This window comes from Lethenteron reissneri, chromosome 39, assembly GCF_015708825.2.
Source record: "Lethenteron reissneri isolate LAM-NWPU_2019-01 chromosome 39, ASM1570882v1, whole genome shotgun sequence".
NCBI classification, from domain to species: Eukaryota; Metazoa; Chordata; class Hyperoartia; order Petromyzontiformes; family Petromyzontidae; genus Lethenteron; species Lethenteron reissneri.
The window spans coordinates 894,287-907,970 of record NC_083817.1 but is presented as its reverse complement, the minus strand read 5'-3'; the positions used below and the strand labels follow the sequence as shown (position 1 = coordinate 907,970).

Sequence of the window (13,684 nt, the reverse complement as noted above, 5' to 3'; positions counted from 1 at the left end):
CAAGCTCATCTCGCTCTGGCAGTAGCAGCTTTGACCTATTGTCAGTAATGCCCAAGACTAAACACCCGGATACGTCCGATCTCATCCAGCCTGGACGATACTGGATGGGTGATCACCACGCACAAACAAATCGGGGGGCTGCGTGGTGACGTAACGAGCAGAGGTCGATGCAGAAATATCCATCGTTGTACTCTGCTTCTACGCTGCCACATCCACACGCTGACCAGCGCGGTGAAGTAAGGTCGAGTAATCCCCTATGACCCGGAGAGTGTGGGGAGGAGGCCCTCGTCCTAGCAGTGATTGACGCAAGGGTCGTGCATGAACATTGTCAATAATGCGACCTCTTAGCAGGGGCCAGGCTTTATTGCAGATTGCATCATTCACGTAAAACAGGCCACAAGTTAAAGAGAAAACATTTGACCACAGAGAAACCACCGCCGTGAGAGTTTCATCACTACGCATCTCGCTTACACGAGGCGAGTGAAATATTCGCGGCCATAATAGTTGTCCCGAATGTCGGGGTCCATAATAAAGGGATAAATATTCAATCTTATGACATGATGGTGCTAACCAGGGTGGTTAATTCAGCTTGAGTGCATTATGATAATTTCCATCATAGCCGTTTAACCAAGACGGACATAACTGCAGCAAATTCAGGTAATGGCCTTTTGTGATCGTCCGCGCCGATAGGAAGTTGTATATTTCCGTACAACTAACCGAGGTCTCACCGCAACTTGTGGACACTCTGTTCTCGCAGTGACCACATCACGACGACCAGCAAGGTTACCCGCCTCCACGGAAACCAGGTCATTCCGCAAGAGAGGTGATCGCAGAACCAGAATAAGTAGACATTTAAAGATGCGTATTCGGGTTACAACAGCAGTGCATTCTGCTGTTAAATGTGAACTGCTTTAGAATAAACCCTGACACCAGAAGCAAAGGAAGATGCAACTTAACAGTGGTGATGATGATTCAGCGTTTCTACCAAAAATAACTTTAGCCGGACAGCTTGTGAACGTGTGCACACAGCGGGCACACGCGACATGCCACGCACGGCGCGCCCCACGGCGTGTCGCTCGGGGCTGTGCGTCGCCGAGTTGCCTCCCTACTTGAGATCTTCTCAGGTTTGTTTTGTTACCCACCGGTTTAACAATTGGCGGCATTTCAGTGAAAGACCCTCCGTGGAACTTTCTCAACGGGGTTCGTGGGGTGTCTCGAGTGGAAGAACACGGTGCTGGTCACCGTGTTCTCAGTTCCATTTCTGGCCACGGCTCACATCGGTGGCGAAGTGAAACCTGAGCCGGTTCCGGCCCTCAACAATTCACCAACCACCCCGCACTGACCGGCGTAACGAAGTACGTCCCTACTAATGGTTCTTTCGGTAAAGTCACGTAGGTATAAGATAAAATAAATCACGACGTTTCGGGCGCAACACAAGCATCCTTCATCAGGTGATTTCCCACCTGATGACGGATGCTTGTGTTGTGCCCGAAACGTCGTGCAGTCACGAAAGCTTCAAATCAAGATTGAAGTACGTCCCGATAACCCCCAACACGAGCGGGGGGCTGTGGGGGAGGCCCTCATCCAGCAGTGGATTGACCAAAGCGCTGGACGAGTACGTACACCGTGAGGTCGATGTTTTCACCCCTTAGAGCCGCTGGATGTGTCTTTGTTCAGCGCGCGTCTGACTGTGAATGCGCTTGTTGCTCCGTCAGTCCGGGTGCGGTGGACCGCACTGTACAACGGAACGCGCTGTTAAAAGGCACCTGAAGCCATCCCCTGTTCCCAAGCCCACCGCCACCTACACTAGACAGTGGCCACTCGCAGAACTTCCACAGCGCGGAAGTTTCCACCAACGGAAAGTTTTACAGATGGCACGACGCGAAGGATTACGCACGCACGGGCGCTTGCCGGAGGGTACGCCCTGAACAGGCACGAGCCATTCGCAGGCACCGCTCACGCTCGTGTGTACATTGCGCGTGTGTGTGTGTGATGCAGATATGTACATGTATATAGAAAGCTCTAGATTTTTAAATTGGCGCAATGTTTTTCCCCTGGCCAGGATTCCTGGCAGAACCTTTCTTTCCAATATAAACGTTTCCTGCCAGGAGAGTCATAATCGTATTTAAATGCCATCTAAATTAAGCAATTGCAATTCGTCAAGTACACATGAGACCGCACGCTTTGTTCTGCTGCAATATTTCACTGTGGCGCTGAATAATAGGCGGGTGGGCGGGTTTGAAGTCTGCGCTTATTCACCGGCGATTCGACCCCACAGCCAACAAACTATTCAAGATCTGTCTCTCCAGTCGATGGGAAAGGCCCATTAAGTGTTACATTCCTTGCAAGCCGAGACAAGAGAGTGAATCCTCATATGCCTGCTCAGTGGGCAACACGCTTCACTAGATGGACCCGGCGACCCGAGTTGGATTCCTGGCTCTGGCTTACTACATCAGTGGTGAGTGATATCTGCACCACCCATACTGCTTTTCATTCCCCCTTCACCAAGCCACACTGACCAGAATAGTGAAGTATGGTCACACAACCCCATGACCGGAATGGCATGGGGAGGCTGAATTTTAAGGGCAAAGGTCACATGGTGCATTGTGGGATTCTCTCTATCAGTCTCTTGACATCCAGACGTTATTGTATCTAATTGTGTACTCACGTCAAAGGAAGACATGGCCAAATACATGGTGGTGTTTAAATTGGATGAAGTCAATTCCAGTAAATTCAAGTTTAAGCACAGAGCTTGAGGCTAGAATGAAGTGTGCTGCCGTGGCACGAATGAAGATGAACCAGGACCAACCGCGCATCGTACGGTCCGGTGGAGCCGGGGAGCTCTGCTCTGTGCTGGGTTACACAGCTCAGCTGTGTGTGTCTTTACTAAACAACAACAGCAACACACAGCCGCTTCTTCACATTTAAATGTTCCATTGATTTACGAGTCGATCGGCAAGTGACGTGTGGTGGGGCAAAGTGTGGGTACTGCCGTCACTTCCAGGATTACCTCCAATTAGCGCGGTTGACTACTGAAGCAATCCGATTAGCAATAAAGCTCTTTTCACAGATGTCGAATTGAACATTAGTACAAACAAGGTGTGTGGCCAGCGTGGAAGGAGAGGCCAAATACTCTCTCGACGGACTCTGCAGAGCTCCCTCTAGGAGAGGCCCTTCCGCCAGCGGTGACGCGCGCGAGATGTTGCAGGGCTGCGGGCCTTGCCAGGCGTGAGCCAAGTGTGCCGTGCCCGAGGAGTCGTGAACACTTCTAGCTCACACGAGCGGCGGTGCATCGTGAGCGGCCGACACAGCCCAAATCCCAAACACGACGTAGCCACGCATTCCAACACAAACATAAATACACCGTTGCGACTCCAAAAAAAGGTTGCCGAGGTCTCTGCTTGGCAAGACGAGCTTTGATCATCTGACCGAAGTGGAGGGACAGCGACTCGCGCACCGCCCGCACGTGTGGCGAGGGAGACCCGTGGTGTCTGACTGCCCTCCTTCACCAAACCCGCCGTGCGGGAGGGCCTCCTTCCACCGGCAGCGGATTGACCAAGGCCAGAGAGCCAAACACAATGTCAATTACGCAAATTTGCGGCGCATTATCGTCACTTAAAAGGGGTATGGAACAAGTTGTGACAAAAAACAACATAAACGCGTGATGCCAGATGCCAGAATGGAAAGCAGAGGAAGCTCGGCCATGGTGGGAGTCAGCGTGTTGACGAGACGGATAAGGGAACCGACCAATGGGTGATGAGGGCTCTAACCTGTTGAGCGGCAGAGACGGCGTAAGACAAAATAACCATTAGCGTCCTTGTGGAGGGCAGAAATAACAAAATGCATTCGCATGCCACCTTCGCATAACTGTCCCTCGACGTGAAAATATAATAATGTTTTACACATCCCATCAGCTGCACAGCCTTCTGGCAGTGCATAACTTCAGCAGGAGTGGTTCAACTCAAGCTGAGCAGAATAAACACAGCTTCACAACTGAATGCATGTCACATCCTTCAGCTTATCAGCAGTGGCACAGAACCACAGTCGGGGTATGGCCTGAACTGTTCAGTTCTCCTTGGTGCGGCCGATACACTTGAGATGTAACGATGCATCGATTCACCGGTTAATGTCGGTTCCTAAGCTCATGATGCGTGCATCACACAACACGTGTCAGAATATTTTTCGATTTGAAATCATGATTGGCCGTGATCGATCCACCGCTGGATCAAGGTCTCCCACAGCTGCCGGCATCGATCTCAATTCTGCGGTGCAAAAATCCATCCAGCTGCTGCATACGATCCGCTTTCACCACTCCATCTCCACGGTGAATGACGCCCTCTCGGACGTGATCCCCAACCTCTGGTTGCCACTCGTGTCGTGACATCTCTATAACTTGCATCGAGTTACGCAAATATTAGTATGATAGCTATATAACCTGTGTGAAGCCATATAACCTGCGTTAGCCATGCAATCCTAATAGTTTGATTCGTATATGTTGTAAGTAATTGGTTCACGTGATGCCTTGTGGCCATCAGTGACCTCCACATTCACCACCAGTGACCTCCACATTCACCACGTGACCTCCACATTCACCACCAGTGACCTCCACATTCACCACCAGTGACATTCACCATCAATGACCGCTACATTCACCATCAATGACATTCACCACCAGTGACCTCCACATTCACCACCAGTGACCTCCACATTCACCACCAGTGACCTCCACATTCACCACGTGACCTCCACATTCACCACCAGTGACCTCTACATTCACCATCAGTGACATTCACCATCAATGACCGCTACATTCACCATCAGTGACATTCACCATCAATGACCGCTACATTCACCATCAATGACCGCTACATTCACCATCAGTGACATTCACCATCAATGACCGCTACATTCACCATCAATGACCGCTACATTCACCATCAGTGACATTCACCATCAATGAGCGCTACATTCACCATCAGTGACATTCACCATCAATGACCGCTACATTCACCATCAGTGACATTCACCATCAATGACCGCTACATTCACCATCAGTGACATTCACCATCAATGACCGCTACATTCACCACCAGTGACATTCACCATAAATGACCGCTCCATTCACCATCAATGACCGCTACATTCACCACCAGTGACCTCTACATTCACCACCAGTGACCTCTACATTCACTATCAGTGACATTCACCATCAATGACCGCTACATTCACCATCAATGACCGCTACATTCACCATCAGTGACCTATACATTCACCACCAGTGACATTCACCATCAATGACCGCTACATTCACCATCAATGACCTCTACATTCATCAATACATCTGCTGGCGTGCAGGTGCTGAGCGGATTCTCAACATCACTGAGCCGTGACAGGTGGCGACAGCTTAGGGGAGGCCTTCATCCAGCAGTGGAGTGGTCGTGGCTCCTGATGATGATATTGGCCAATATCTACGAGCGGTTCGCGCCTTGTGGTTTGAGCTTGTTATGCCACAGTCTGATTTGAAGCAACCGATGCTGAAAATGTCTCATGTGTTTGTGGTATGCGGTTGCTGCATGCGGCGAATCAAATCCAAACCGTAATGATGAACACGTGCTGCACAGCCGGTATTCGCTTGAACCCAGAGTTACATAACCTCAGCACCATCATCACCTCAGCACCATCATCACCTCAGCACCATCATCACCTCAGCACCATCATCACCTCAGCACCATCATCACCTCAGCACCATCATCACCAACCGTGGCGCATCGACGCTGCCGTAAGCAAGGAGACGAGGTCAAGTGACGTGGGTTTGAGCAATGAACCCAATTAAACACAATTACTTGAATTGATTAGCGACTCAAGGAGGCAATTAGACAACTTTCAGTCACTTGATGGCATTAGTGAACGTCCCAGATCTCCAAGCCATTCTCCTGCAGTAGCCAATGCCGAGCTTGGCGACTCGTCATCACCGGCCATCATCAATCCACTGCTGGATGAAGGCCTCCCCAAGCCCTTGCCACCTGTCACTGATTTGTTGGTCAATGTAGCGGTCACTCAAGGCTGCAAGGCATCACGTGAACCCATTACTTAGAACATATACGAATCAAACTCTTCGATTGGTAGAACATACGCAATTTAGAGATACAGCACCAGGTTTTTAGGATGTAAACAGGTCGATTCAAATATTCAACAATAACAACAACAACAAGGGCATGGCGCTACATTGTCACTGGCTCCCAGTCGCATGCCCGCATCAACTAGCAAGGTCGGATCCCGGTAAACGAGGAACGTTGCGTGTTGACTGGCATCAGCTGTCAGATGAGACAGGTTGAGAGTAAGGCGAGAGGATGTGGAGTCGTTGCAAGGTGACGTGAACTTATACAACAACAAGTCAACAAGTCGCCACGAGACGTGGAGAAGGGAGAGAGAGGAGCGAGGCGTGCGTGGATGAGAGGCGCTGGCAGCAGCAGCAGCACCGGCAGCAGGGGGCCAGCCCAGCCCCGGGGCCAGCCCGGGGCCAGCCCGGTGCCAGCCCGGGTGTCAGTCAGTCCCGTGCCAGCCCGGTGCCAGCCCGGTGCCAGCCCCGTGCCAGCCCGGGTGTCAGTCAGTCCCGTGCCAGCCCCGTGCCAGCCCGGGTGTCAGTCAGTCCCGTGCCAGCCCGGGGCCAGCCCCGTGGCAGCCCGGGTGTCAGTCAGTCCCGTGCCAGCCCCGTGCCAGCCCCGTGCCAGCCCGGGTGTCAGTCAGTCCCGTGCCAGCCCGGGGCCAGCCCGGTGCCAACCCGGGTGTCAGTCAGTCCCGTGCCAGCCCGGTGCCAGCCCCGTGCCAGCCCGGGTGTCAGTCAGTCCCGTGCCAGCCCCGTGCCAGCCCCGTGCCAGCCCGGGGCCAGCCAGGGGCCAGCCCGGGGCCAGCCCGGGGCCAGCCCGGTGCCAGCCCCGTGCCAGCCCGGGTGTCAGTCAGTCCCGTGCCAGCCCCGTGCCAGCCCCGTGCCAGCCCGGGTGTCAGTCAGTCCCGTGCCAGCCCCGTGCCAGCCCCGTGCCAGCCCCGTGCCAGCCCCGTGCCAGGCCGGCCCGGTGCCGGCCCGGGTGTGAGTCTCCTCACCTCCACGGCGCCGTGGGGAGCGCCCCGCGCGCAGCACGACATGGCCAGGCGGCAACGGCGCGGGGCCCGCGGGCAGAGCGGGGGAGATGTGTGGGGAGAGGGAGTGTGAGAGTGAGTAGAGTGTGAGAGTGAGTAGAGTGTGAGAGTGAGTAGAGTGTGAGAGTGAGTAGAGTGTGAGAGTGAGTGTGAGAGTGAGTAGAGTGTGAGAGTGAGTAGAGTGTGAGAGTGAGTAGAGTGTGAGAGTGAGTAGAGTGTGAGAGTGAGTAGAGTGTGAGAGTGAGTAGAGTGTGAGAGTGAGTAGAGTGTGAGAGTGAGTAGAGTGTGAGAGTGAGTAGAGTGTGAGAGTGAGTAGAGTGTGAGAGTGAGTAGAGTGTGAGAGTGAGTAGAGTGTGAGAGTGAGTAGAGTGTGAGAGTGAGTAGAGTGTGAGAGTGAGTAGAGTGTGAGAGTGAGTAGAGTGTGAGAGTGAGTAGAGTGTGAGAGTGAGTAGAGTGTGAGAGTGAGTAGAGTGTGAGAGTGAGTAGAGTGTGAGAGTGAGTAGAGTGTGAGAGTGAGTAGAGTGTGAGAGTGAGTAGAGTGTGAGAGTGAGTAGAGTGTGAGAGTGAGTAGAGTGTGAGAGTGAGTAGAGTGTGAGAGTGAGTAGAGTGTGAGAGTGAGTAGAGTGTGAGAGTGAGTAGAGTGTGAGAGTGAGTAGAGTGTGAGAGTGAGTAGAGTGTGAGAGTGAGTAGAGTGTGAGAGTGAGTAGAGTGTGAGAGTGAGTAGAGTGTGAGAGTGAGTAGAGTGTGAGAGTGAGTAGAGTGTGAGAGTGAGTAGAGTGTGAGAGTGAGTAGAGTGTGAGAGTGAGTAGAGTGTGAGAGTGAGTAGAGTGTGAGAGTGAGTAGAGTGTGAGAGTGAGTAGAGTGTGAGAGTGAGTAGAGTGTGAGAGTGAGTAGAGTGTGAGAGTGAGTAGAGTGTGAGAGTGAGTAGAGTGTGAGAGTGAGTAGAGTGTGAGAGTGAGTAGAGTGTGAGAGTGAGTAGAGTGTGAGAGTGAGTAGAGTGTGAGAGTGAGTAGAGTGTGAGAGTGAGTAGAGTGTGAGAGTGAGTAGAGTGTGAGAGTGAGTAGAGTGTGAGAGTGAGTAGAGTGTGAGAGTGAGTAGAGTGTGAGAGTGAGTAGAGTGTGAGAGTGAGTAGAGTGTGAGAGTGAGTAGAGTGTGAGAGTGAGTAGAGTGTGAGAGTGAGTAGAGTGTGAGAGTGAGTAGAGTGTGAGAGTGAGTAGAGTGTGAGAGTGAGTAGAGTGTGAGAGTGAGTAGAGTGTGAGAGTGAGTAGAGTGTGAGAGTGAGTAGAGTGTGAGAGTGAGTAGAGTGTGAGAGTGAGTAGAGTGTGAGAGTGAGTAGAGTGTGAGAGTGAGTAGAGTGTGAGAGTGAGTAGAGTGTGAGAGTGAGTAGAGTGTGAGAGTGAGTAGAGTGTGAGAGTGAGTAGAGTGTGAGAGTGAGTAGAGTGTGAGAGTGAGTAGAGTGTGAGAGTGAGTAGAGTGTGAGAGTGAGTAGAGTGTGAGAGTGAGTAGAGTGTGAGAGTGAGTAGAGTGTGAGAGTGAGTAGAGTGTGAGAGTGAGTAGAGTGAGTGTATGAGTAGAGTGAGTGTATGAGTAGTGAGTGAGAGACAGAGTGTGTGAGGAGTGAGTAGTATGAGGAGTGTGTAGTGAGAGTGAGTAGAGAGACACAGAGTGAGTGTATGAGGAGTGAGGAGAGAGTGTGAGAGACTGAGTGAGTAGAGTGTATGAGGAGTGAGGAGAGAGTGAGAGAGTGAGAGTAGAGAGTGAGTGAGTGAGAGACTGAGTGAGAGTAGAGAGTGAGTGAGTGTATGAGGAGTGAGTACGAGTGAGTGAGTGAGAGACTGGGTAGAGTGAGTGTATGAGGAGTGAGGAGAGAGAGACTGAGTGAGTGAGAGTAGAGAGTGAGTGAGTGAGAGACTGAGTGAGTGAGTGTCTGAGTGAGTGAGTGAGAGACTGAGTAGAGTGAGTGAGTAGAGTGAGAGACTGAGTGACTGAGTGAGAGTAGAGACTGAGTGAGTGAGAGTAGAGAGTGAGTGAGTGAGTGTATGAGGAGTGAGAGACTGAGTGAGCGAGTAGAGTGAGTGAGAGACTGAGTGAGTGAGTGTATGAGGAGTGAGTGAGTAGAGACTGAGTGAGTAGAGTGAGAGACACAGTAGTGAGTAGAGTGAGTGTATGAGGAGTGAGTAGGAGTGAGTGAGAGACTGAGTGAGTGAGTAGAGAGTGAGTGAGAGACTGAGTGAGTGAGTGTATGAGTGAGAGTAGAGAGTGAGTGAGTGAGAGTGAGTGAGAGACTGAGTGAGTAGTGAGACACAGAGTGAGAGACTGAGTGAGTGAGTAGTGAGAGTGAGGGAGTGTATGAGGAGTGAGTGAGTGAGTGAGAGACTGAGTGAGTGAGTAGAGTGAGCGAGTGAGAGACTGAGTGAGTGAGAGTAGAGACTGAGTGAGTGAGAGTAGAGAGTGAGTGAGTGTATGAGGAGTGAGTGAGTGAGAGACTGAGTGAGCGAGTAGAGTGAGTGAGTGAGGGGGTAGCGGACGACGCCGCCCGCCCCCACCTGACGCTGCCAGGAGACTCCGCGCGCCGCCGGGGACAGCGGTCAACTGCGCGGCACTCGGAGGCAGCGCCACGACGCGAAGAGACCGCGGTCATTTGCGGCTGCCTCCAGGGCTGTCGCTGCTGCTGATGATGCTGGAGAGGCGATGGGGGGGGTGCTCTGGGGGGTGAGATTGGGGGTGCATGCCCCCCGAACGAATAGCCGTGCCCCCCACACAGCCAGGCAGGCGTATCTTCCCAGTTTCTTGTCCTTCCCCGGACACCTCCGATAAGCACGATCGGCTGCGTACGGTGCGAAAGAAGTCCGCGGCACACGCAGGGCAGGAGACTGACTCGAAGCCAGGACCCGCACGCGATGCCTCGCTGAGTATCGCGGCTCTTCCTCAGCAGGGTCCTGCCGCGTTTGCCGGCGGGGAGTTTGCCAGCGGGCACATTCGAAGCGCCATGCCGGCCACGCAGTGGCACACTCTGACGTCCACGGTGTATAGACCATTATCTTACGGCTAATATACACCCGCCGTATTTGCCGGGGCGGCCAGCGGCGTCGGAGCCGTGGACCTCTGCACCACACCCACGTGGGCGCCGCGAACAGAGGGCTCCATTTGCCCGAGCCTCTGCCTAAACCGCAACCGCACTGGTTTCCGTGTGGTGGGAAGTCAAATATCACCGCGGCCTGCACACTCCGGGTCTTTATTCCGTTTGTGTTTTCCCAGCAAACTTAGCAGAGCACTAAGAAAACATGTTGGGACATTAAGCGGTTCAAATCCACACATTACCATAATTAAAATATTTACGCAGTGCATTTGATACGTAACATCCTCCTCCACATGATGTACACAAGCGAGAAATGCATTCTGTTCATGTCCACGAATGTTACACTAGTGACCAGCATAAAACTTGGTAAAGATATGTACTTATATCAGACAAACAGGCTTACGATGTCTAAATCGCGACCCAGAAAGTGTTTCCCCACTCGGCACACCACATCCAGTATGCACCTCCCTCTGGCTGCGAGCACCTTGCCGAGACCACGTCCTGTGAGAAGTTACGCCTCACCAGGTCGCTGATCATGCACTACACCCGCAGCTGTCAACCCACGCGGTTTATTCCGCTGTGTTCTTGTACAGGAATTTAATTTTCAGGTCCATACGGCGAACATCCGTTTTTGTTTGTGTTTCTCCCTTGTGATGATGGGACTTTGTAGGATGAACGTTGAGATGTATAAGGGGCACGGGGTGACCAATAAGGTCTGAATTTGTAATAAGGTAGGGCACTGATAAGGGGTTGACAGGTTTGCTACATCTGATGTTAATAGCCATTGGGGTTGCCACCTGTCTTGGATTTCCCAGGACGTCCTCTTCGTTGTGGTCACCGTCTAGGGAAATCTGCAAGTCCGGGTTCTGTCAGTTTGTACTAATGCACCCCTCAAGGTGACGCATGTACATGTGTAGTGACACGGCGCCGACTGCTGTCCAGCAGCGGCAACTGCAGGTGGACACTTAGCGCACACGCCGTGAGCATGATGTACACGGTGTGTGTGTGTGTGTGCCGGCAGGGCGGAGGAACTGGGGCAAGGGCCACGGTGTGGACCTCGTGGGGAGGCCTCTGAAACCCTCTGAGGGGAATAAAAGCAGCGGAGAGCGAGGGCTCCGGGCTGCCGGTGCTGGGAGTGGAGTCGTCTCGTCGTCGTCTTCGCTGTCGTCTTTGCCCGATCATTGCACGGCCGGACAGCGGATCGCTGTCTCGGTCGACGCCGTCGGTGCAACGCGGACGGGGTCGTGTCTGGGCCGGGTCGTACGGCAGCGTGGTCGTGAGAGAGAGGGGGCCGGAGTCGTTGGTGTGAACGTGAGAGATTACCTCGTCTCCGACGAGTGTGTGTGCGCCACACGCCACCCGCACCCGCACACACAAGCCTCGAGAAGGAAGAAGAGACCTACGACACTACACTTGCACTGTAGTCAGTGCTTCAATTCAGCCGGAGCGGTCTGCAACACCGATCCAGGAATAATTTTATCATCCAGTCACACCCTTCTCGCATGTATTGTTCTCGTTGTACCTTGTATTTGGAGAAAACATGTTCATAAGATGTCGGAAAATAGGGAAGAACAATATTTGTCTTGTTATTATGGACAGGCGACGCTCTACTCTGGTGGTAGTGCCTTACGTCGACAATCCCTACTCCAAGTAAAACCTGGCAGCTTTCCGGAAAATATTGAAGTTAATAATGTAACTTGTGCACGTCGTGTGCCTCTCTTGGGGTATTGAGGTATCCGCTCCTTTCCACGTTGAGTGCCGTTTGCTCTTGTACCCTAGAGGTGGCAACCCTCGTGACCATGTCTATGGCAAAGTCGTAACGCTACAGTGGCAGGGGGTGGCAGTGCCGGACTAAGCTAGTGCGGGGCCTGTAGCATATGATGTTATGAATTTTTTTTGAACTTTTACAGTAAAGTAATTGTATTTTTTTATTTTCTATACAGCCAGATAATATGACAAATCGCTAACCTTAAACACCCAGTCGCTCATAAAAGTTGAAGGCGGTATAGTACTATAGTAATAGAGCAAGTGCAGAATCACTGAACCGGAATTGAGAGCTTGAAAGCATTTAGCGCGGGGCCCTTGAAAGTGCGGGGCCCGTAGCATCATATGTAGCTGCTTTTGCTCCGAGGATCATCCGGCACTGGGGGGTGGCTGGGGGTGTGGGGAGAGAGGCGCCCCAGCAGGGATGAAAGTATCGGCGGCTTGGGAAGTGGGGAAGGGCGTTGACTCCCTCCCTCCCTCACTCGCGCCGCCGCCCTCGCCCCGCTGCAGGAACAGGGTCCTCCCTGTTGGCCAGCTCCCCGGGGGCCTGCGAGCGGCGCTGAAGCGACCCCGCACACCCAGGGCAGCAGCCGGCGCCCGCTGTGCCCCGACCCCGCAGACCCCGCAGACCTCCACCCCCCACGGGCGTCACGGCCGCGGCCCCGCCACGCGTGCTCCTCGCCCGCCCGCCCGCCCGCCCGCCCGCTCCGGGTGTACATTTGTGTTGTTGTAGTTGACTGCAGGGATTCATCTTCTTGGTTCTTTCGGTAAAGTCACGTAGAAGAGAAATAATAAAATAATAAAAATAAAACAATAAAATAAGAAGAACAGGTCTGTCGGAAAGACAGCGTCTCATTCAGACGCTATCTTTCCGGCAGACCTGTTCTTCACCTGAGGACGGCTGCTTGCGTTGTGGCCGAAACGTCGTGAGAATTATTTTATTATGTTTTATTATTTTATTATTTCCCTTCTACGTGACTTTACCGAAAGAACCAATAAGTTGTTGTTGTTGGTATTACCACGCGAATATATCATAGACGCGAGCGAGGGGCACAAAGCAGCGGGTTGTGATTTGTTCCGAACGCGATCAAACGCCGAACGCGTGCTCGGGGAGACCGTCGACAGCGTTTCCTCCACTCGTGGAACGTGCGGACAGGGAATGCCGTCGTGACCCCCCTCCCCTCCACACCGCCCAACGTCTACGGGACGCGCGGGGTGCGGTGGTTCACAGCCACCCGCGCCGTGACATTTGATGATTCGTAGGGCCAGGCTCGCAGTTGAAACTCTGGGGCCAAGGATGCGTCTCGGCTGCGTCCAACCACCACCCCGCAATCACACGGCATGTCGATTTCTGATTCTCCACTCGCGCTGCCCGACCTTGTGATTCCCTGCCATCGTTCAATTTCCCAAGCTCGTATGACCTTGATTAATTCCACGTGTCAACTCTTATACATTACACTCTATAAGTGCTGTTTGTTGCTGGACCGGTGATAACAGATGGATCTAAAACATCTATTCTTAAACATCATTGCCACTTTAGTTTATTGTACTTGATTCAATATGTACACGGCTCTTTCAAATTGTGAATCCTTACATGGAAAATGAACGTTGAATACTCTACCGCATACTGCCACTGTATACCAGCATACATCAACAATTAATTGCTCTGAATATTCATTCCCTGAAGAAGCTCGCGACACGTGC

At 52.6% G+C, this 13,684-nt stretch overlaps 1 protein-coding gene across 1 annotated transcript in view; it reads right to left on the bottom strand.

The window, feature by feature from the left end:
- LOC133351940 (choline transporter-like protein 1) overlaps positions 1-5,706 on the bottom strand; it is a 33,860-nt gene extending 28,154 nt beyond the window's left edge. Inside the window, 1 exon segment of the mRNA XM_061567560.1 lies at positions 5,596-5,706. Within this exon segment, the coding sequence (XP_061423544.1) occupies positions 5,596-5,667 (72 nt within the window). The 5' untranslated portion in view covers positions 5,668-5,706.
- Between the last annotated feature and the right edge of the window lie 7,978 nt (positions 5,707-13,684).